The 26,242-nt window shown below is 37.9% G+C and overlaps 1 protein-coding gene across 1 annotated transcript in view; it reads left to right on the top strand.

Annotated features, from left to right (window-relative positions):
* The window catches only part of LOC139721202 (G-protein coupled receptor 54-like), a 43,081-nt gene extending 17,070 nt beyond the window's left edge, over positions 1-26,011 (top strand). Inside the window, exons 2-3 of the mRNA XM_071632529.1 lie at positions 24,735-24,870; positions 25,413-26,011. Coding sequence (XP_071488630.1) covers positions 24,735-24,870; positions 25,413-26,011 — 735 coding nt within the window. The remainder of the gene's footprint in view (positions 1-24,734; positions 24,871-25,412) is intronic.
* The last annotated feature ends 231 nt before the right edge of the window (positions 26,012-26,242 follow it).

The raw sequence follows: 26,242 nt of genomic DNA, 5'->3' as shown, positions 1-26,242 counted from the left end.
AAATTCAACATCATGATGATGAATCATCTAAAAAGCAGAGTTTGTAAATCGTGGAACACTCAGAACGACAATGTGTAGTACAGTACATGACAAAATGTAATAATAATCCAAAATGTATCATCCAAAAAAATGAGATACGACAGTATATATGATTTGTTCTAAATGTATGATTGAAATCAAGTTCCAAAGTGATAAAACACTAGTGAGTGAACAAGAGCAGGCGCTTTACTGGACAGACTTGAGACTGAAATCATCAAGTTGACATCGAAAATGACCATCTCGTTACTTCTAATGACACACGCACAATATCAAGTAATAGACTGTCTGCAATGAGAACCCAGGGTCACGTGACCCATTTCGAAGTGCCCATTAGCGACAATAAGGTTATATTGTTTACATTCAGACTGCCATTGCGTCCTTAAAGGTGCATCCCCACAGACTCTTTAGATAACTCGTTTAAAGTTCGAATATTTAGAGGATCCTAACACTTCCTACTTTCGTGCCATTTCTATGTAGATTATGACAGCAGCGCTGTAGTATTTTGTTATTTGATCCTCCTTAAATGAAAGAAATAAGAAAATTATCCAAAGATTGCCTACAAAAAGGTCTTATCTTCTTTCGTATAACTGAGGCATCGTCAGACCATGCAGTCCACTGTATATTAGTTCACGAAGATACTTGCTAAATATTCTCGATGTACACTCATAAACCAAACACAAAGAACAGTGACACTGTCTCCGAACTGGACAGACGTTTTTGGAAGTTATTAGGTGATCCGAGTATCCTCTCGGATCACCTTCTGTATCTGTACTGATTAGGTGATCCGAGTATCCTCTCGGATCACCTTCTGTATCTGTACGGAATCTTTCTTTCTTTGTTTCTGGACAAAATTTGTGCAGAGGTTAGCTCAGAAAGTGCATTGCCTTTCAATGTCAAACTTATACCATATATGTATCGTCTCCCAAAGACGGCAATCGAACTAAAATCATGGTGATCAGTCGACCGTGACGTCACTATGACGTCATTATATGAAAACACATTCTCAATCATATCTCATTAATGGAATGGATTTTTTCAATGAAATTTACGTCACATATATTTCAGGTCAGGTGCATTCTACTCATATTCTCAAAATTCATCTATACCTTAAAACGTGCGCGTACGCGCGCGTTGAAATATTTGTATGCTCAAATCGAGCTCAAATTTTTTTTGCACACGTTTCAGACCATTTGGAGCATTTTTTGAAAAATTGAAAAATTTGGACGGACGCGTACGCGCGCGCTCATATACGCACGCACAGCTCATATGCAATAGAAATTTCCCGTTTTTTCACACTTATCGGCTGCCTGAAATGTCAAGGAATATGTCTACCAAGTTTCAAGTCAATCCGACTCAATATGACGTCATACGGGGCCGTCAAAGTTGAAATTCCGCGCGCGCGTCAATGGCGATATACAGTGCAACTATGCCAAAAAAATGACAATCTTAAATCCGATTTTACTCGTCAGGATGGACGGTGACCCCCCATTTTCTGTACATATTTTGAAAGCTGATGAGTTGTACATGTCATTTCATGGGGTGGCAATGCTGACAAAATGATTAAAAGATATCAAATTTCTTAATAAAGTAAAAAAAGTAAATTTTCAAAATGACGTCATCAAATTTCAAGTTCATTCGAGCGTATCTCACTAGTCCTTTGTCAATTTTCACCCAGATTTCAGTATGAGGTAGCTTATTTAATGTTCTTTGAAACATGAAATTACAATAATTTGATTGGATAACGGTATCACCTCGTAAAAATGGATTGAAAGTAATCTTGTCAAATTTGACCAGTTTACGTGTTATCTCTATGGGAGTGCAGTTTTTCTGGAAATGAAAATTGACATGACTATCTTTATCGAGCACTAGCTCACTTAAGCTTCGGTAAATTTCTCCCAGATTTTAATATGTTGTAGCTGAGACTTTACGCTACCGTAAGTGTGCCCTTTGTTTTTTCATACGATGTCAGAATCACGTCAAAAAATTGGGTTGAAATTCAGGCTTATCTTCGATGTATTGAGATATTTCTTTCTTTCTGCAACTTTCTTTGCAATAACTCAAGAAAAACAGCCTCTATCACTTCTATATTTTGCACATGTTTAGTTCATGTCACGTGAATTATTTCATAAAATAACAACTACTTGATCAGACACCATCTTGGGTATGTAAATTAGGGTCAAAGGTCATAAGTGTTTCATCCTGTATCTTAGTAAATACATGTCCTATCTGTCCCATATTTTGCACATGCAAAGACCATGTTACAAGGATCATTTCACAAAATAACTACTTTTTACTCAGATGCCATCTTGTCTGTGCAAATTGAGGTCAAAGGTTATATGTACTTCTTTTTGTATCTTCGTGATGACGTGTTATCTCTATGGGAGGGAATTTTCTTTAATATGAAAATTGACATGATTGTCTTTATCGAGCACTAGCTCACTTACCCTTCCGTGAATTTCTCCCAGATTTTAATATGTTGTAGCTGAGACTTTGCGCTATCGTTTTGTTGCCTTCGTTTTTTCATACGATGTCGGGATTACGATAAAAAATTGGTTGAATTTAAAGCTTATCTTCTATGTATTGAGATATTTCTTTCTTTCTGCAACTTTCTTTGCAATAACTCAAGAAAAACACGCCCTATCACCCCCATATTTTGCACATGTTTAGTTCATGTCTCGTACATTATTTCATAAAATAACAACTACTAGATCGGACAACATCTTGGGTATGTAAATTAGGGTCAAAGGTCATAAATGTTTCATCTTGTATCTGAGTGAATACCTGTCCTATCTTTCCCTTATTTTTCACACGTATAGACGATGTCGCGAGAATCATTTCACAAAATAACCACTATTTCATCAGATGCAATCTGGGAGTGCAAAGGTGGGTCAAAGGTCATATGTATTCATTGCTGTATCTTCGTTATTCAGTGTATACAGAATTTGGTACCAAAGATGGCAGATATGACTCCCTTTTCTAAATGAGAATGCAAACATCACACGACCAATGTCTCTAAACACAGATGAAACTTGTATGGTCATGCCTATTGCGATCAGGACTCGAATCATTGATAAAAAAAAATCGGATCACCTTAATTTGTCAGTGATGACAAATTACAATCTCTAGTATTAATTTCCTTTTGCAACTTTCTTTGCAATAACTCAAGAAAAACAAGCCCTATCTATCCAATATTTCGCACATGTTTAGTTCATGTTACGTACATCATTTCATAAAGTAACAATTACTTGATCGGACACAATCTTCGGTATGTAAATTAGGGTCAAAGGTCATAAATGGTTCATCCTGTATCTAAGTGAATACATGTCCTATCTCTCCAATATTTTGCACACGCAAAGATCATGTTACAAGAATCATTTCACAAAATAACCACTCTTTGCTCAGATGTCATCTTGTCTGTGCAAAGTGGGGTCAAAAGGTCATATGTACTTCTTTCTGTTTCTTCGTTATGACGTGTTATCTCTATGGGAGGGAATTTTTCTAGATGTGAAAATTGACATGATTGTCTTTATCGAGCACTAGCTCAATTACCCTTCGGTGAATTTTTCTCAGATTTTAATATGTTGTAACTTAGACTTTGCGCTATCGTTACGTGCCCTTTGTTTTTTCATATGATGTCGGGATCATGTTAAAATACTTGGTTGAAATTAAGCTTATCTTCGATGTATTGAGATATTTCTATGTTTCTGCAACTTTCTTTGCAATAACTCAAGAAAAACAGCCCCTATCACCCCCATATTTTGCACATGTTTAGCTCATGTCACGTACATTATTTCGTAAAATGGCAGTTATAGAAATACAAGACAGAATAATTCAAGAAATGAATGATGGTAAAGAAGTTTTGGCAATATTCATGGATCTTTCTAAAGCATTTGATTGTCTTTCTCATGAAATTTTACTTCAAAAATTGCAATATTATGGTGTTCGTGGTGTCTGTCTTAAGTGGTTCAGATCTTATTTATGTGGGCGGAAACAATTCACTGTTTATGATTCTTTCCATTCGTCTTTTAGAAATATCAATACGGGTGTGCCTCAGGGATCCATTCTTGGACCTTTACTGTTTTTGATTTATATAAACGATATTGTCAATTCTTGCCATGAATCTCATTTTATTTTATATGCAGACGACACCTCACTTCTTGCCTCTCATAATGATATCAATGTGTTGATTGAACTTTTAAACAAAAATCTTTATCAAGTACATAATTGGTTTAAGTGCAATATGCTCACTTTGAATATAAGTAAAACACAATGTGTACTTTTTAAACGCGGAGGTGTGCAGTATAATACTGATGATATGATTTTAAAAATTGGTGATATACGTTTGAAATTTTATGAATCTGTAAATTTTTTAGGTGTTGTATTAAACAGTAAGTTGAGTTGGAGCGATCATATTGACTTTGTCTGTACAAAAATTTCTCGTTTTATTGGAATTTTGAATCGACTGAAATATGATTTGCCAAGTTACATTTTGTTCGCTCTTTATAATGCTTATATTTTATCTGTTTTATCTTATTGCAATTCTATTTGGGGAAACACGTATTCTTGCCATACTCAAAGACTTTTTATACTACAAAAGAAAGCAATTCGAATTTGTACAAAGTCAGATTATAGAGCTTCAACATCTAAACTTTTTAAATCATTACACACTCTTAAATTGCAAGATTTGAATAAAATTCAAATATGTTCCTTTATGCAACGTTTCCATGCTAAAACTCTTTCACCTTATTTACAAAATATGTTTTCTGTGAACTCTGATGTACATAATTATTATACAAGATCGTCAAATCATCTTCATCGATGGCGTTTTTTAACCGATAAATCTAAATATTCGTTACGTCATACTGGTCCTGTTTTATGGAATACGTTAGAATTGAGCAAATTCAATACACAGTTTAATAATATGTTCAAAAGGCAGTACAAGAAGTTATTGATTAGTAAGTATTGATTGGATTATTATGTATGGATGCATTGGTCTTTCTTCTATTTGTATGATGGTGTTTAATGTTTTTCTCTTTTTTGTTATGATTAATTTGATTTTTTTTTTTAAAGTAATTTTCAAATGATTATAACGCGGAGTATGTGCAACATAACAAGCCTATTCTGGCTTTCTACGCGCATACCATTTTCCGGTCAACCAAACACATAATGTTAATGAGTTTCTGTTTTCTATGTACCTGTGATATCTGTTTTCCCGATGTGTTTTTTTTTTTTTTGTTCTTTTGTCTTTATCATAATCTCGCTTTGTTTTGTTGTCGTTTCCATTGTTTTTAAACTCACTTTTTGTACAATTTGCTCATATTCACATATATTTTGTATATTATATATTGAATCGGAAATAAAGATTGAATTGATTGATTGATAAAATAACAACTACCTGATCGGACAATATCTTGGGTATGTAAATTAGGGTCAAAGGTCACATATGTTTCATCCTGTATCTTGGTGAATACATGTCTTATCTTTCCCATATTTTGCACACGTAAAGATCATGTTACAAGAATCATTTCACAAAATAACCATTCTTTGCTCAGATGCCATCTAGGTTGTGCAAAGTGGGGTCAAAGGTTATATGTACTTGTTGCTGTATCTTCGTTATAGTGTATACAGATTTGGTACCAAAGATGGCAGATATGACGACCTTTTCTAAATGAGAATCCAAACATCACACGGCCAATGTCTCTGAACACAGATGAAACCTGTCATGGTCATGCCTATTGCGATCAGGACTTGAATCATTGATTAAAAAAAAAATCGGATCACCTTAATTTGTCAGTGATGACAAATTACAATCTCTAGTTCTTTATTCTTCTTTCTTTGTTTCTTTCTTTATTTCTCCTCAAAAGTTGTGCAGAGGTTAGCTCAGAAAGTGCTATGCCTATCAAGTTCAAACTTATACCATGTATGTATCGTGTCCCAAAGACGACAGATCAAGTAAAATCATTGTGATCAGTTGACCGTGACGTCACTATGACGTCATTATATGAAAACACATTCTCAATCATATCTCATTAATGGGATGGAATTTTTAAATGAAATTTACGTCACATATATTTCAAGTCAAGCGAATTCTATTCATATTGTCAAAATTTATATTTTCTCTTAAAACGTGCGCGTACGCGCGCGTTGAAATATTTGTATGCTCCAATCAAGCCCAAAATTTTTTTGCACACGTTTCAGACCATTTAGAGCATTTTTTGAAAAAATGAAAAAATCGGACCGACGCGTACGCGCGCGCGCATATACGCACGCACAGCTCATATGCAATCGAAATTTCCCATTTTTTTCACTGTGATCAGATGTCTGAAATGTGAAGGAATATTTCTACCAAGTTTCAAGTCAATCCGACTCAATATGACGTCATACGGGCCCGTCAAAGTTGAAATTCCGCGCGCGCGTCAATGGCGATAGACAGTGCAACTATGCCAAAAAACCGCAAATCTTAAATCCGATTTTACTCGTCAGGATGGACGGTGACCCCCCATTTCCTTTACATATTCTGAAAGCTGATGAGTTGTATATGTCATTTCATGGGTTGGCGATGCTGAAAAAATGATTAAAAGATATCAAATTTCTTAATAAAGTAAAAAAAGTAAATTTTCAAAATGACGTCATCAAATTTCAAGTTTACTCGAGCGTATCTCACTTATCCTTTGCCAATTTTCACCCAAATTTCAATATGTTGTAGCTTATGAAATGCTCTTTCATAAATTAAATACACAATTTTCATTAGATGACGACATCACCTCGAAAAAATGGATTGAAGGTAACCTTGTCAAATTTGACCAGTTTACGTGTAATCTCTATGGGAGTGCAATTTTTATGGAAATGAAAATTGACATGACTATCTTTATCGAGCACTAGCTCACTTATGCTTTAGTGAATTTCTCTAAGGTTTTAATATGTTGTAGCTGAGACGTAGGGCTATCGTAAGTGTGCCCTTTGTTTTTTCATACGTTGTCGGAATCACGTGAAAAAACTTGGTTGAAATTAAAGTTTATCTTCGATGTATTGAGATATTCCTTTCTTTTTGCAACTTTATGTGCAATAACTCAAGAAAAACATACCCTATCACCACCATATTTTGCACATGTTTAGTTCATGTCACGAACATTATTTCATAAAATAACAACTACTTGATCAGACGCCATCTTGGGTATGTAAATTAGGGTCAAAGGTCATAAATGTTTCATCCTGTATCTTGGTGAATACATGACCTATCTTTCCCATATTTTGCACACGTAAAATCCATGTTACAGGGATCATTTCATAAAATAACCACTTTTTGCTCAGATGCCATCTTGTCTGTGCAAAGTGGGGTCAAAGGTCATATGTACTTCTTTTTCTATGTTCGCTATGACGTGTTATCTCTATGGGAGGGAATTTTTTAGATGTGAAAATTGACATGACTCTCTTTATCGAGCACTATCTTACTTATGCTTCGGTGAATTTCTCTCAGATTTTGATATGTTGTAGCTGAGACTTTGCAGTATCAGGACTCGAATCATTGATAAAAAAAATCGGATCACCTTAATTTGTCAGTGATGACAAATTACAATCTCTAGTTAAATTTGGAATATTCCCATTTTTTTTTCATCAAACGCTGATATTGTTAGTGACCTTCTACTCGGCAATGAAAACGCCTTTTGATATTACCTCGATGGAATTGTCGCTGTCTGACTGCATGACTGACACTCTTTTATATTCGAGAACATGAAACATAAAACAATTGGCACCCAAGGCTATTTGCTGATGTTGCTATATAGACCAATTTGGTTTTTCAGGCCATTCATCCTTTGAAAAGTTAAGTTGTAATGGCAAAGCTAATGGGGAAGGGGGAATGGATTATGCGCAGAGACCTTAAAAGTGCTGGAGTCAGTCCTGCGTGATTTGTTGGCATTGTGTGTTTTTTTTTTCTTTCTTTTTTGTGGTTGTTTGTTTCTTAAATGGAAATTAATGAAGTAGACAATAATCGTCTGCCGATAAAGCCTGTTTATTCTGCTAAATGTTCTGGTAATTTCCAACTAAGCTTTATGATACGAGAGCGCGGAGTCCATTGTGACGCGCATTATCAAAGGTCCGTCGAATTGATTTTGTTCTACACACATTCGTACGATTCCATCACTTTGCATGCTCAGATACGCACAATCAAAACTGATTAAATCCAACACGCATTCAAATTCTAAAGCACTCAGTGGGTGAGAGTGTATGAAAGACCAGTGCGGATATCGAATGCATGTATTTCGGTTCTCTTCATGCTGTAATGGATGATACAACCGCACTCTAATCGGTTATAAACTGTTGGTAATAAAGTGCGAATTATGGTCGTTTGACCAGTGCGGTATTAATGCGTTTAGCTAATTAATCCCGCCCGATATGGAAAAAGGCAAGAGACAAACATAGCGTTGAGAAATAGAAAGAGAGAGAGAGAGAGAGAGAGAGAGAGAGACGGGGTGGGGGGGGGGGGGGAGAAAAGAGAGAGGTAGACTCAGCCAGGGTAAAGAAAAAACAAGATTTATTAGTTCGCTGTGAAATGCAATATACGTCAAGCCAAATTGGGAAACATTAGTGATCGAGTGCTGCAAATTTCGGTATATATCCCCCACTTCCTCAGCGTAACAAACTGTATGAAAAGGAAAAACAAATCTCATAAACGTTCTGTGAGAAAATGAACGGCGTAATTCTTCTCGCCTCGTTGTTCTTTTATGAAAATACACAGGAGACTTTGTATTTCGCGAAAACAGCTGGCTATAGCCCTCGATCAAATTGGCTTTGTCTTTTCGTGTTGGTTGGTGAACGCGGGGAAAAAAAAGCACAGCCTTAGCCTTAGAATACTAACGCTTCTTTTACTGGTAGCATTCCTGGCGTGACTAGCAACAAATCATTCGCTCGTTCAGTTAACGTTTTCGGCAGGGGCGACAACTGCATGAACATCGAAGCTATGTAAATATTTATTGACACATCTTAAAATACGATTAACAATTGCCAAGCTGTTGAAGGCAAGTAGTAAATTGTGCCTCGGAAATTGTACTGGGCGCATAAACTTTTGATTAATGAGAAGTTTTGAAGTTGCTAAATGAAGTGACGCCTTGCAGAGAGCACGGCATTTCTTAAGTGATGAAAAGAATAACGGAAAATCAAATCGTAAATTTGCAACGATAATTTTGAAGGATGCAAAAGTTTTAGCCCGGGCATTTCCGTTTCTTTGTACCAGAATGCCTAATCAAAGAATATGTAGAATGAGATGCTGATGACGATGATGAAAATAAGATGGAGAAGAAGGCAAACAAGAAAAGAAAGAAGAAGATAGTGCTGTTGATCGAGACGAACAAATAGAAGGAGAACGATGAGGAGATGAAGAAAAGAAAAACAAGGAGAAGAAGGAAAAGAAGAAGGAAAATAAAACACGTGAATATACAAAAGAATGACATGATAAAAGAAATAACCACACATTCTAATAAGTTTTCTCACATTCTAGTAAGTTCTCTGTTGCCTCCACAAATGCACCATCTGAACTGTGTTATGTTTCCAGGATAAAATGTACGTAATTTTATGTCATGCGTCAGATTTTTTACCCACTTCATCTTAGTAACAGTCATGACTTTATACCCCAGGCTTCGTGATATCCGCGCATTACACTCCTTTTCCCTTTCATTCTCGCTTTTTCTCCCTTCTCTCTCTATCTCAAGAGTCAGACCCCTAATCTTGGGCAGAATGCAAATTCGTACATCCAAGTTCTTTCTTCGATGTTTCATCTCAGATTCTTGATTTCTTGATGATATCTACATTTCTTGAAATTAGATTAACTGCGGTCATCAGACAAGATAAGCGTACAGAAATGCTAAGAACGATGGAGTAGTAGGCGTGATATGCGTCATTTACTGTTTATTCGAAACCGAACGTCATTAATTGGATTTGTCTTGCCCTCACGGTTTTGTCTAGCTGCAGCAGGAAAAAAAAAACCACCACCCTATTATGTGCTTTCGGTTCTTCTCCGATTTACAGCGTTTGTCCTGAAACGGAGATCTCATATGAACTTGTATTGACCAAAGATGTTTAATCCCTCACCCATCCCCTCCATACACAAACACACACACACACACACACACACACACACACACACACACACACACACACACACACACACAAATGGTCAGGGAATATTTGTGTATAATTATGTATATCTGTTTATATTATCACCATCGTCATCAACACCACGGCTCCCCCCCCCCCACCAGCCACTAGACGGTTATTGTTTTCAATCTGCGAATGCCAATGTTCAATTTTCGTGGTTGAACAAACAAACAAGCAAACAAACAAACATGCCAATATTATCTCACAATATGAACTGTTTTATTTCTCACAAACTATTCCTTGTTCTACCTTTAAAACTCTTTTATTTTGTCCGACCTTGCCTAGACACCACGCATGTTTGCCGATGTTGGAGATCACAGATCAACGATAAACTATTCTGGATACTTCTATTTTAGAACAAGGACGAAAGAATCCCTAGTACATTGTATTTATTTGTTGTGTTAGAAGAGACAGGCGAGGATTTTTTTTTTTGTTACTCTTTGTCTGGTTTGTCTCCTCACTTAGGGTACTTGATTCGTGAGTCGTACTTGTCTTGCCACAGTTTAATCAAAACAACTTCCTTGCCATGATAAGCACGGTTGTGAGATCATTGTGATTCTGATAGGAAATCAGCTATGCCTGAAAGTTGATAACGTAAATATTCAGTATGCATACCGAACGCATCTGCTAGTGGCACTGATGAGTTCGAAATTCGCGCTTGCATAACACATTGACTGAGAATGTCCACTCAAACATTCACTGCGGGTCATTGATCCTACGACATTGAACGCGAGTGCCTGTATCACTCGATCGCAGTATCTCATCCGCTCTCACCTAAGGAAATCCTTACACTAAAACCTGTTTACATGATGGCGACAAATAAATAAACTTCTCAATGGAATGTTACGCTTGCTTGTATTCTGCCAGTTCTTGAAGACGATAAATTGAGAAATAGATAAGAAAACCATTGCATGTTATCAGAGAGAAAGAAAGGCGGCCGAAAATATTTATGATTAACTTTTTATTTTGCGACAAACATGAAATCACAAATTTTATCGCTTATAGTAATTCTCAAGATGATGCAAACGCCTTGCAACTAGACTACGCCACTTACTGTAAAAGTGGAAATTTTTGCGGTGTTGAAATATTCGCGCATTTCGCGCTACCAGAAACTAGCGCGTAAGTGGATGCTCTGACACAGAGAGTGTGTGACACGGCATATAGTGAGATAGTGTATTTGAAAGGTGATGGTGCCATAAGATCACTGGGAGATCTCTGGCCTTGGGCGAGTGGCACACCTGTCGAACAAGATGTAATGTCACGAGGCTCCGCTAAGACTGGTGAGTGCCTTTTTTCTCAATTAGACGTGCTGCACATTAATCCTTCTATCCGTCGCCAGTCGTTATTCAATTATGGCACATACTATGCGCCATGTTGTCTTAATTAGACATGCTTTTATACAAATGGCATCTAAAGCTAAATCGTGTACCGCACTACACTCACTCACACTTTAGATGTCCCCGTCCCTCTCTCTGCTCTCTTTCTCTCTATCAATTTGTCATACATTCTGTCTCTCTGCCATCTATATCTAGTAAATCTATCTCCCATTCCATCTTTCTTCCTGTCTTTCCGCTTATCAGGCATTACACATACCAACTATCTCTCATTGAGATCTCGCTACGGTGCAAGAAAACGCTACAGTGCCACATTACAACATGTAAGAAAGGGTGACACGACATTTTGCCCCTGCGACATTTGCTCCGGTTTTATTTTCTCCGAGGACTTCAAGAGTTAGTGCTGGGGTTGTGATAGGGTTTTAGGTTTAGTTTGATGTGAGGATTAGGATCGGGGTTAGGGTTATGTTTGTGGGTAGAATCGACGTTTGCCTTAGCATGCAGGCATTTCGTGGGAGCAATTGTCGCAGGAGCAAATGTCACGGTACCGTAAGAAGAAAAATCTTCGGTTACGCTACGACGTAATGGCTTTTACGTTTTCGGGAAAGAGGGAAACTATTTGGCACTGTTTTTCACGTGAAATTTCTCGTTAGCAACAAAGTTTCTTGCCGAAGCTTCTTGTTTTGCTATTTGTCACCGAGTACTTTTGATACTCCAAAAAATCTTTTTTACTACTGAAATTCCATTCTAGATTTCACCGTACAATCTGCCTTTACTCTCCGTAAATGTGCCTAGAATTAATAGATTCATTTCCTATCGAATCATGAGATGATAAAATACAGAATTCAAATCAAATGAAATAAAATTGTCTTTACATTTCTTATACATATTCCTTACTTATATCATATTCATAATGTCCCATCATAAGACATTTATATACGTGGTAGACAGATCTTTAAAGATAATTATAGCGCAGTGCCCGTGACACAAGTTAAGCTTTGAATATGAATTTGTTTGATAGTATATTTTCCATTTCGATAAGGAGGTGTGGATGAATGACCTTTTAAATACCTATACAATTTCAAAAAGTAACTTTCCCTTACGTAGTTATTCTTTAAGAATGCATACAAATTAAAGTCAGTAATTCAATTTCGATGATAAATCACACGCTGTGCATCAATAAGGATGCAGAAAGCGGCGGAAATAATGGGGAAAACGGCACTGTTTAGGCAAACGACACTTCAAAGGCATCGACGATTACAGTATTATCGCTACCATCACTGCCTTTCACTGATGCTGACTGAAATTTTGTGCAGGTGTTTTTTTTTTCTCGAGGAAGAGGCGATATCATATCCAATATTAAAATTTAGATGGTGGTCTTTACTGTCAAATTCTTGAAAATTCAGAAAAGAACCAGTGGAGGAGATGAGTGGATAACAAACCGACATTATTTTGATTCAAGTCGTAGGGAGTGGCTTCGATGGAGATCTAGAAACTTTCTTTTAGTCGCAGTAGTAACAGTTATCCCTGCAAATGGCAACCATGTTATCGCGGCTTTGAAAGCGTGCAGATCGTGATCTAAATCTACCGGTTCTCATCTAAGCTGCCCGTCCGTCAACCACGTAGTGCGGTGAAGGAGAGAAGTCTTTTTCCCCGACTGGACTGTGGATCCTTACACCTGTGTGATGCTAATCTCTTTAAGTGCGTGAAGATTGCGAGCATGCGAGATATTACGTTTCGCCATTAGAATTGGGGTGTTACCCACTTCATCAAACCTATTTGCACTGCTAATGTTAGCAAAAGAGCACCAATGTGGTTGATCCTTAACATTAAGCCGTGGTCACACACACTCACATACATGCAACTACACGCATGTGTGCCATACGTGGGTGTATAACTCATCAATGTTACGTTGCCCTGGTAAAATCGTAGGCGCAGGGTTTAATACAAGTATAACTATTTTCTGATAAAAGTACCGATCTGTCAACGACTAATCGCAAGAAATTTGGGTGAAATCCAAATCAGATTTGGAAACAATTGTGTTAATCGACAAGACAAATAAATCTGCACGACACGAACACGTCAAATTTGAAGTATATGCCATAAAGAATATGAAGGAAAGCATACAAACAAACACGGCGACGCCACGTGCCTATCATTCCTTACTTGTTATGTACACGGAATGTCAGTTATTTCACATTATCTTAGAGGGGACATTTTTCTAGAGCTATCCTGCAGCTATGAAATCAACAGCTTCTACGCATTTCCCAAGACAGGGAAAGTCAATACTTCCCTGTGGACATTACAAGCAAATTGGGAAAACTCCAAATTTCTCGTTTCGTGTGTAAAAGAAACTTAAGAGTTCATATCGAAGTCACATCACAGGGACAGCGCTAGACTACCGCACGGGACGCCACATTCATCACTACCAACATATATTGTATAGCCTTCTCGTAGGATGTCTGATTAGGCTCACACTCTCACTGGCTTTCCACACTTTCACTTTCTCTTCTGAGGCAAGCCGAACTGTCTGATTCAGACAAGCTTTCACAGATGACCTCGCTTATTGTAACATATTCTATTTGATTTACTTTGATGAGGTTGTGCGTATACAGCTTTACATAGTTGTCTATGTAGGTCATATTATGCATATTGTCATATTGGGCTCATGTGGATACCCTAACGAGTGTTTCTGGCGTGACGTTACTGCCCCATGATATTTAAAAGTTGCCATGGTTACAAACTTAGCAATACGTGACACTATACCTATACTGTTATAACCTTCTGAGCGCTCTGATCAATACTGTGCACTGCAGGGCTACTGGTGTTGATATTATGAAAAATTATTTCACGGACCAATAACGGGTTTAAACAAGTGCGTTCACCTCATTGGCCCAAACTTTAAATTGCTTACGTGAGCATTGCACCATAGTAACATAAAGCTTGCATAGCAGCATGGTGATATTTCATGAGAAAACATGTCGACAGGGAGACCGATACTATTCAGATAAAGACTGCTGCAGTGACGTCGCGGGTGAAATCATGTGAAGATGGTGTCAAACGATGGTGTCGAAACTGATGGTATTAAACGTCTTTATTCGTATCATTCTTTTGCGCTAAAATAAAAAACAATGCCTCGAGCAGACATAGCGTTTGACTAGACTCGCATTGCCTTACCTCTTAAAACCTCAATCCCACAAAAAGAGTATTAGGATGTCAGCCTGAGGCTGCGCCATTGCTGTAGATATTGTGAGAATTGCTCCTAAATTAGAATCTGTTTCGTTTTGCTGTTGTTTTGCTTTTCATACATAAGTAATGATGCAATGTACAAATTATTTGTCGCTAAAATTGGTCCTTTGTTGACTTGCCCCTCTTTCACAACCCATCCATCCCCCATTATGTCACTGGAGAGCCCGTCGAATTATTTCTTAATTCCCTTGGTGTTTTTTCCTTTTTATGATTTATTCCGTGATTACATTCTGCTTTATGATACTATTCTACCACCACTACTGTTTGTCTCTCCCCTTTCTCTCCATATCTCACACCTTTCTCTCCCCCTTCCCTTCCTTCGCCACCTCCCCCCCTCTCTCTCTCTCTCTCTTCTCTGTGTATATTATTACTTATGTACGTATAAGGGTGTGTGCATGCATGCATGTATGTACAGTATGTATGTATGCATGTTTGTATGTATGTATGTATGTATGTATGTATGTATCTATCTATCTATCTATCTGTGTAATATTCATATAATATCTATGTATATGTCTCTATCTATCTGCCTATCTATTTATCTATCTGTCTATACATTTATTTATTCATCTATCTATCTCTATCTACCTATCTATCTATCTATCTATCTATCTATCTATCTATCTATCTATCTATCTATCTATCTATCTATCTATCTCTGTATCTACATTTCTGTTTGTTTGTTTGTTTGTTTCTCTCTTGATTTGCTACGATAATCCTCCGGCCACATTCGATCGATCTCGACACTCGAAATGATCAAAGCTCACACCTCCACCAGTCACCCTAGTCCTTCTCTCTGCCGGCTGATCGATGAGATCGCAGCGGCGGCTCTAGCGAGGCGTTGTCGACCTGCCTCTCTCCCCCCGCTCAAGCTAAAGTTGGTGGGGAGGGTGTTGTGTTTCGTTGCATTTGTACCCGCCAAGTCAATTTGAGCCACCCGGTTTTGATTTCGTCCTATTCTCGGAGAGTGCATGACGATGTTCGCTTGAGTGTTTGATAAGTCTTTCCACGCATTTACTGCTGCTGCTGCTGATGTTGTTGTAGTTTTCCATATTGCAGTTCCCTTTTAGTGCAACACAAACATATAGATCAGAGAGACATACCGGTATCCAACGCGTATTCTTCAGTTTGCGTAAACTCTTGGCTTTATTTTGCTGCTCCCAAGAATGAGCGTTTGTCAGATGCTTTTACTGGAATGATATTTCACAAGAGGAAAGCCTTTATTTGACATCCCGTGACTCAAATATTGTTTCTTGTGACTGTTTCAGCGAAACACTGCTTTCCCTTCATATCAAAAGAAACCAAACAAACTGAAATCACCATTCTTTTTAACGTAACAAGGAAGTCCAAAAATTCATCAAATTGAAACACTGATGAGGAAATAGAGCGGGAGGATGAAGCGTCAAACAACATGAACGTCTCTTTCTAGGATGTAATTTTACCCTCGTACTAATGAACATTGAATTTGATCCGTCCTTTTTTGTTATGATAAAAACGAAATTATATATTATCATGGTGCAAGGCGTAACGGTACCGTTATAGTATGAGAAAGAAGAAAAACACACCAAAGCAAAACAGAAGTATAACACACACATGTGTTTATAAACACAGAACTCTATCGTGATGTAAAGATAAACATAACAGACAAAAAGCGATGCATTATCTTCTTGTTTTTGTGATCTAACTGAAACAGATATAAATTGGCACTCCGGCTGTGCAATTCATAGCAAGAGAAGACATCAAACATCGAGTTGTGCCGCTGAACAAAAGACACCTGCATCAATATTGAAAATGAACGTATATGACGATTATTTCTCTCTTTCATCGCATATTATCGCGACTCTTATCTCACGGGCTTGCTCGGAATTATCGAAGATGAAATCATAGATTGTGTTTGATGTTCGTCAAAGCCTTGGGCCATGAATGGGACAGTATCCATTTAGATCGGGGTTCATGTGATGTTTGCGTCGATGGAGAGAGAGAGAGAGAGGGAGCAAGAGCTAGTGGGAAAGTTGCCCTGAACGCTCTGGTAGAGTAAACCAAGTACGATACGGGAGGATTTGCAATATTTACAACAGCCGTTTCAAATTGCCACCGAAGGATTGTCCAAATTGATTTTGCCTCCACTTTCTCTTTTCTTGTTCATCAGCTGCGTTCATTTAGAGGTATAAGAGCCCGGACTGTGAGGGGCGTGCACGGTGTATTTTCAGCAAAGTTGAAAGAGAGTATCACCATCCACCAGCATGACCAATATGTTTCGTTTTCATCGCTGTCTCTGTGTTGGGAACATTATATACTCAGATCACTTTAATCATGATACTATCACGAAAGAGCTAAATGCATACTCGTATGGATGATAGAGTCATTTTTTATTTTCTTCTCGTTTTCACGTTCATCTCTTTTCATTTCGTCTTTATTTCTTCATGTTTTTCTTCGTTGGGATCCAACGGTATTTAAATCTAAGGATCAAGATACCTAAAGGCATGGTATGGTTTAAATACAAGTCTTGTGTTTCTTTCCTGTCATTCTGTCGAGTGTGCCGAAAAAGTATGACAAGGCTAGCTGTCATGATTATGTGGCATGTACTTCCATCGAATACTTCAGTAATACCCCTCTCCCCTAAAAATAAAAGAACAACCAAACAAACAAAGAATGAAGATGCATGTTTAATCATATCATCATGAATATGTGATTGCAATGAGATGCTCTTTCAAGTGTCTTTTATCTTTTTCGGCGGGGAAAAGAGAGTGTACAACGGATCGAAAAGACAGCGAGTGATGAAATGAACTAAACTCATATTGTTCAGTGAGAGAATCCTGAGAGTCTTGATGAAAGAAATAATTAGACAAATCTTCAACAAGGAAATCTATCTCCATCCCTCATCTTCTATAGCTCTCATTGTATGAGGCGAACGTCAAAATGTAATTTATCGTTGTTTCATTGGTTCTCTTACATGTAGGAGTCTTACTTTTTCCCCAATTTACACTGCCAGTTACTATATATACATACATACATATATATATATATATATATATATATATATATATATATATATACATATATATATGTTTATATATACATATAATTCTCTCTCTCTCCCTATATATATATATGTATATATATATATATATATATATATATATATATATATAATTATATATATGTATATATAGATATAGCTATATATATAAATTGAATATACAAATCATATATATTTCTACCTGATTGTCTACATGTCTCTCTCTAAATATATGAATGTAGTACTGTATAACATTGTTACTTGCGTATTGCAGCAATAAGCCATACCCAATCAGCCAATGATCCAGTTCCTACATTTTAGAGTGTTTTTCTTTTCCTTCAATGTAGCATTCATTTGTTTAGACTTTTTCTGTCAAAGAGGCGCGGAAGGTCTCTTCTACCATTTCAAAAACCCATTTCCCTTTTCTGTCGCTTAGGAGCGAGTTTTGCTTCTGTTTTTTGCCGCCTTAATTTTTCCATGTCAAGCAAACTACGCCCTAGGGTCCCACGCTGGCGTGGATTATATGTCCTGATTTTGATATCCCTATTCTTATCATTGTCCTCGGGCCATTGTCTTACAAAAAAAGTTTTTTCTTTCACTGTCTCTCCTATAGAAAAAACAACAACAACAACAGCAGCTAGTATTTACATTTCTTGTAACCCTCTTCCCTTTTCCCTGCCTGATTCTCATTATTTAAAGTTTTCCCCGTTCCTTTGCCAAACCTCTGCCCTGGACCATTTTCTCTTTCATTTTTTGTCTCTTTCGTGACCCTGTTTTTTATATGCATTTTCTTTTGAGCAAATCCCTCGCGTAATGTTTACTTTGAAAATGTACATGCGCTCCAAGAAAGAGAGAGAGAGAGAGAGAGAGAGAGAGAGAGAGGGATGGAGAGGGAGAGAGAAATCTGCATTCTAAAATGACATCAATGCGATTTCAGCAATTGCTCGCTTCCGACAACCACCGGGCTGCGCTGTAAAATGAAATAATTTGCTAAATTTGCCGTTTACCTTTAATTTTCACATTTTTTTCTCTTCTCTTCTCTCCGTGTCCTTTTACAATTCCGATTCGTACAAAATCTAAAACAGAATAGTCAAATTAGAAAACCATTTTCAACCCCAGATTGTCAAGGAGATCAGGTTCAACGTGTGCAGGATCTATAACTATTGCCTCAAGTGCCAGATTGGCACCTTGCTACTTGTATCCATTCTAGCCATAAAAGGGACGAACAAATCCCTTTTTGGAGGCACACAAGCACACAAGCACACATACACCCCAAACACACACATACACGCACACACACATACACACACATACACGCACATACTCGTAATTCAGCTTGTCTACTGATTAGGTATTCATGACCAACACGCAGTTGGCGGACCCAACTGTTGCTCTCTAAATATAATTGTAGCAAAAAAAGCTGCTGAATATATAAAGCATTGCAAAGTACGAGAGAGAGAGAGAGAGAGGGGGGGGGGGGAGGGGGGAGAGAAACGATTTCTTCTCCCCAATCATTGAATTCTCACTCGGATATGAATTGTTGTTCCCCTTTAGTATTTGTTATATCTGACACAACTGTGTTTATAATCTTCGGTTTTATTCATCCAAGGATCAGTTTATGCATTCCTTGTCCTTGATTAACATGCATTCCATGGTTATGTATAAAATGTTTTGTAATCTTTAACCTGAGAGTATGAAGGCCCTGAAAACGAGCCTTAAGCTGACTAGACTGTTCCACCCCATGAGTGGGAAATAGATTGTATAAAATGTGTGCGTGAGTGTGTGTTCGTGTGTTCGTGTGTGTGTGTGTGTGTGTGTGTGTGTGTGTGTGTGTGTGTGTGTGTGTGATCATGTGTGTGTGTGGGTCTATTTATCTACCTCACGAATGCACTTTAGCATTTTTACTTTTGCGTTCAGTACATTCCGCTACTCACCAAGCTTAATGATATTTAATCTACTCAAGTAGGATTTTTTAGATGGTTTTCGATGTGATGCCTGATATTAAATAACCCGTCACAAGGACCAATGTGCTGTAACTACTTATCAAAAAGAAGGATTTAGGAAGAGAGAGAGAGTGGGGGGGGGGGTGGGGAGCAAACAGGTTGAATAAGAGGAAGGAGCTGCCAACACGGAAATGACGCGTGGGCAAGTCACATTGTATGTTGAGAGATTGCACGTGAATTTGAGGTTGACAGTTAATTGTTCAAGTGCTTAATTTCTTTATAGTTTATCCTTTATTTTATCATTGATCACAAGGAAGAAAAAAACCCAAACAAACAAGATGACATTTTAACAGGCAACACGATATGCTGCTCAGTATTGTCCGTCATCGAAGCGAACGTAAAGTGGGTCTGGTGTAGTCCCCTCTCCTTTCCTTGGGCTCGTTAATTTTAAGTTGAGCGGGCAGAATTCGGCGGGAAAGTTTTGCAACAAGATATCCACTGCTTGTGCTACTCAGAGTAATACGGCGAGAGGCAATTCTCCGCCTCCCTGCAAGCTGAGAGGATTTTCCTCATATCACCTTTCATTTGTGAAATAATCTCAAAGGGTACCAAAGTCTGGTATGCCGCCTTCGTATGGAAAAAAAAAAAGAAGAAGAAAAGTTCTATAAAAGAAAATTTAGAATCCGTCGATGACGTCAAAACTCACTTATTTATCTAGTCTGAATAAGAAGAGGCAATCTTGCAGGACTGACAGAAGATACATCTGAATCAGCGTTCACGTAAAAACGGGTTCCCTCGTGTTGCCTCGCAGAAGTAATGATTTGGTACCGTTCAGTGAGAAATTGGTCCACTCCAGGGATTGGTTCACCGCTATGCAGAGGAATTGATGTCGCGCATCGCGCGTTGTTTCTCTGGAAAGCTCTTTCATGACATTTTGCGCGCTGCCCCCGGGCCCAGATAGGAACAAATTATTGCGCTCAAGATGGTGATGGGTAAGAGGGTAGGGGAATAAGGGATGTCTTCTTTTTTGGGTGCGTCTTTGTTTTGTCTCTCGCTCTTTCTTTCTTTTAGTCTGCGATGTTTCATCAGGAACGAGGTAGGGTAATTGACACAAAGTACATCTGTACAAACAAAATAGAACGCATTGTTTCAGCCGACCGGAGCACTAGGGACCAGGGTTGCATGGACGGGAAGATGGTTCGAATCATTCACCATCTGCGTGGTCCGTTTCAAGTTAGACGTGCTTCTTTGTATTCTTTATATAAAGTACAGTTCTCGAATGATAACTTTGAAGTCTTCGTCTCCTCAATATGACAGGTATAAAGCAACAAAGAAGGGGCGTGTTGATCTGACTGATAGACTAACAATGTAGAATGGGAAATGTTCCTCAAGAAAAAACAAAAACAAAGACACGAAGACCAAGGACCAGGCGCGCTAATATCCCAGCTAATATACATAAAACACAAAAAGACTACATAAAGTTTTCACCCAACAATAAAGTAAATATACATAATCATTCAAAGTATAACGTATAACGTATTTACCCAACAAAAATATTATTACCAAACAAATAAGTAAATGTACATAATGGAGTTATCACCAAACAGCTTGATGGTCGTAAAAAGCGAACTAATAAGTGTGACCATGCATCCCAAAAACCAACAAAAAGTCACACGAGCCGATTTTCCGCGAGGACTGGAAACACGTGGAAAGGGAAAACCTTGTCAATCTTCAGTTTTCAATATTTTATGAAAGAACAATTCTTCTTCAATATATTTCTAAGGATGGGGATCGTAACACGAATTGGAAATTATCCTCTTAAACAGTGTTAAAGGCATACTTTACCATTTGCAGATGAAACAAAAGCCCAGTAGTAGTGCTTCAAAATAGTTCTAAAATGTGAGTTAGGGATAGAAACAACCAATGTAAGAATTTGAACCAGTACAATCGATGTTAAATATTGGTAAATACACAAAATGTGAACAATAGTTGTAATAAAAATGTTTCCAGACTAAACCGTCTACAATTATGGTTTAATGAGGAAAATAGTGATATCTCCTTATAATCTTTCAGGCTTTATTGCAAAAAAAAAAACAAACAAAAAAACGGTATAAGGATGTTTTGTGATATAACTGACCTACACATATGCATTAAAAGTGATATCTTAATTTTTTAGAATCACTGCTCCCAAAGGTAAATAGGACCTTTAACAGTGTCTTTCTAGCACACTTTGTTTCGGTCTATAAGCACTAGAAACCCTTCAAACACTTATCACTTTCAACTCTTATAACTTTTGAAGGGATGGGGCTTTTGCGTTGGCAGTTAATGCCTGTCATAAATAGAATGTAATTGAAGATATCCAAACTTTTACTTCAGTTTGATAATTCCTTCATAGTAGTTGCCATGAGTTTTTTTATCCAGTTCTCTGTTCCATTCATTGCAGAGAGCACAGCTGGGTAAAATTAAGCACTTGACTAGACCCTAAACTTCAAAGCATCTTTTCTGAGTACACACTTTTGTATGTAGGCTACTTTCTCTTCAAATATCATCATAAAAATAATGATATAGTACCAAAATCTCTTCTTCTTTGTCAACATTGATCAGCATGTTATTAGAAATTCATAGCATTTAATCAAAATGCGGAAATTAAATTAAGAGTTGTGCATGAATATGCATTTACCCAAATGAGTGTATCATGCTAAGTCGGGGGGGGGGGGTAGATAAGCTTCGAGAGTTTTCGGAGACAGACATGGCGCTCGAGGGTGAGAATAACGTTGTCAGTTGCTGTTTCTCAAAGAAAGTCAGGTGGTGATACATTTTTCTGGTTGGTGTCACTGATGATGATGCATGTGATGTGGTGATTGCCACCAGCTTTTCCTCGGGCCCATAACAATTGGGGGCTTGTCGGGGGACACACAGACAGACACAAAGCAAATTTTTTGTATAATACATACGCATTTAAAGAATAAACAGGAGGTCAAAGTGGACAGGAAGAGGGAGAGGAAGAAGAGGACAGGGCAAGGGGCAAAGGATGAAGAGTTCAAGGGTCAATGCCAACGCACACGAGACCGGGCTTACCGAGTATACACTATATAAAAAAGACTACGTTGTAATAAATAAATCAAGCAAAATCAAGCGATAAAATAATGAAATAGATTTACTCCTTTCAAAGATGCAAATCCCCAGTGAATTATTAAACATAAAATCTTTAATTTAAATGCAAAAAAAAAAGGCCTGCAGGAGAGACTGATACCTGGATAGATGGATGGTCCATACTTAAGTATATAATATCGTTGTGTTGATTTAATGTTATAGATAATAATTATTATATTCCACATACTAAGAATGTTGCAATAGGATTGGTCCAGAGCTGATCACGTGATGAAGCGTAGTTTTGCCCATCACATTGCCTGAGAAGAAAAGTTCGTTACACTCTATGTTGATAGTCCCTTTTGTTTCGCTGATCTCCACACAGTCCACACAGTCCTAACGCAAGATGAGTACGCGCGAAATAAAAGTGCGTTGCACTGTGGACTATCATAATATGACCTAGGTCACTTGATAGTACACAGTGCAACGCACTTTCACTTCGGTGCCGCGCGGTGCGCGCAGCAACTTCATTGTTTTGTCATCTACGCGCACACGTAGCCTAAGCCCTAAGGATACCTAAAGACAGCTAAAACGGTTTCAGATGTGGAATAAAATGGGAATTTCTAGGACCCTAGATGTGGAATACAAAGCAAATAATCAACTTTTAGTTTCAGGCAATAGACAAACTATCACTTCCTCGGCGATCTGAATGTGTACGCTATCTTTCCTCAGCTGCGCTTCGGAAAGATAGCTACATCCATATCGCCTCGGAAGTGATAGTTTGTCCCATCACCTTCACCAACGTTGATTATTTGCTTAAGATAGACAGATAGATAGGTAGATAGACAGACAGGTAGCTAGATAGACAGATAATTATAGATAAAATACTTTAAGCATACATTTATCCTGGAGGCATTTGTATGTCCATACCATGTATGTGTGTGTGCGTGTGTGTGTGTGTGTGTGTGTGTGTGTGTGTGTGTGTGTTTGTGTTAGTTGTCATATAGTCGTTTTTTCCTCCTTTTTTGTATTCGTCCACTTTTTAGTATTCCTTAGTGTTTTATTTCACTTTTCGACGAATTTTCTCTGAGGGACACAACTTGACATGTATTGTTTTCAGTGCCGGAGTCGATACATTTTCCAAAAACGTGTGGAATTAATCCCATAGCTTGAAGCGTATAGTGTGAAATTCATTGATATTCCTCACATTGTGCTGATCTTAATTGATGTACTCATTGTATTGTCAGTTTAGTGGTGTTGTTGCTGTTATGTATGGAAAAGAAAGTTTATCGAACTGAATTGAATCCAAGCCTTGTTCGCCAATTCGTGGATGACTTGTGGATTTGAGAACATTGTCAGAGTTGTAGGAAGAAAGACAAGTCGTTCTGAAAAGTAAGAGGTAGACTATGTTTCTTTTCATGTGTTTGACTGTGTGACGTTTGCATTTTTTATTGCTTTATGTTCTTCCTGATAATTGGTCACTTGACATTTAGGAAATAAGTTCCATAATCATCCAGACTACAACCATTACCAATCTTGTCGTGACATGAAAAATGACATGGGTTTTATTAGGTGCCATGGAATAAGGGCAGATGTTCAATCTCCTTCGGTAGAAAAGGAACAGTGCCTGTTAAAGTAAAATGGAGGTAGTAAGGATAATAACAGACCTCCAAAAGCCAAAACAAATATAACAACGGATAAGGATAAAAGCTAAAAAAACAACAACAAGGGAAAAGATTTTCCCTAGAAAAATGAGATAGAAACTTTGTCGAATATTCCTAATAATACTCCACTCTTTCTTTCTCTCTCTGTCTCTCTTCATCCATCTATAATCTATCTATCTGTTTATCTATCTATCTATCTATCTTTCTATCTCTCTATCCATCTATCTTTATCTTTCTTGTACAGGTAACAGTTCAGGCCACGTGTCTTACGCTCACCGCGATGACGATCGATCGATACTTTCTGATCGTCCATGCAGTCCGCTCTAGGAACACAAGGACAACCCGACGAGCGGCGCTATTCAACATCGGAATATGGTTATGTAAGTTCCGCGACTCGACATTCAAATTTTGCCCACATCCATAGTCGTTTCCATGACAATTCGATATGGACGAATCAACATTTTTATTGTCGAGAATTTAGTTAATTTTCTAAGCGAATTGCCTCATGCACGGTCTCCATTTTTTCGTTAGTTGTTAAGTGAGTGATTAAATATACCAACTTATGATTATCCTTCTTTGTTTACTATGACATTTTAACCCTATGTCATGCGAAAAGTTATATGCTGCAAATCTATGATTATGTTATTGGATTGTTAGATGCCATAAAGGAAATGTACCTGTCCATGAAAGACTTGATTTCTGTGTGTATTTGATACATACACACACATACATACACATAGACAAACATACAAACAGAGAAAAAGAATACGAACACGTGAGTACGAATATACAATTTTGTATCTACGCAAGACTGAATGAGAGCTTCAGAATTTGAAGAGACTAGGTTTCCACACACTGCTTTGGACATCGATCACAGTAAAGAGAATCTGTTCTCTGTTTTTTTCTTTTCTCACGATCGCAGTTTCCGTTGTCGTCCACGTTCCCGTGCTCGTTTTCAACAAAACAGAAGAATCAGAAAGCGGCAACCTCGAGTGCGACCGAAACTTCGGGTGGAACCACGGAAACCTCATCTACTACCTTTTCATCGTTCTAGCCATGTACGTCGTACCCCTCTCGATCATCATGTTCTGCTACATCCAAATCCTCTACCAGGTCTGGCACAAAACATCAGCTGGTACGGAATCCGCACAGGCGAACGCCCGGTCGCTGCGGCGGAAAAAGAAGATCACTCGAATGGTGTTCATCGTCGTGTTTCTCTTCGCTCTATGCTGGGCGCCTATGCATACCATTAACCTTTGGCTGTACAGTGACAGCGACCACTACAACAATCACGTCAAAAGCGAGGTGTACACGCTCTGCCTGGGTCTCGCCTACGCCAATTCGTGCGTCAACCCTTTCGTGTATGCCTTCACCACGACGAGCTTCAAGAAGTACTTCAAGAAGTTTTTCTGGCCCTGTTGGCGGGGTAAAGCCCGGGAAAATATCTCCGTTAGCATCAGCATGAAGACGAAAAGTGAGAGGCTTACGGCATCGCAAGGAAAGGAAGATTCCTCAATATAAAAGTAGATTCTTTCTTCTCAGAAAACAAAGAGATAGCCAAAAGTATTTTAGATTTGATAGGAAACCCTGTATCGTACTAAAAATTATAGAAAGACTTTGTTGGTAACCTGTTAATTTACGTTCATTCATCTCCGCTTATATCGATATGCTTGGGAAGTTAGTTTAAAGAAGAAAATAGGACGATGTGGTCAAAAGTTGATAGATTCAGTGTTTTCAGTCCTTCCTGGCACA

The sequence above is a fragment of the Diadema antillarum genome, unplaced genomic scaffold (genome assembly GCF_040938485.1).
Source record: "Diadema antillarum isolate AM-2024a unplaced genomic scaffold, OU_Dant_1.0 scf00000140, whole genome shotgun sequence".
Classification (NCBI taxonomy): domain Eukaryota; kingdom Metazoa; phylum Echinodermata; class Echinoidea; order Diadematoida; family Diadematidae; genus Diadema; species Diadema antillarum.
The sequence above is the reverse complement of the archived record's forward strand: the minus strand, read 5'-3'. Positions and strand labels throughout refer to the sequence as shown.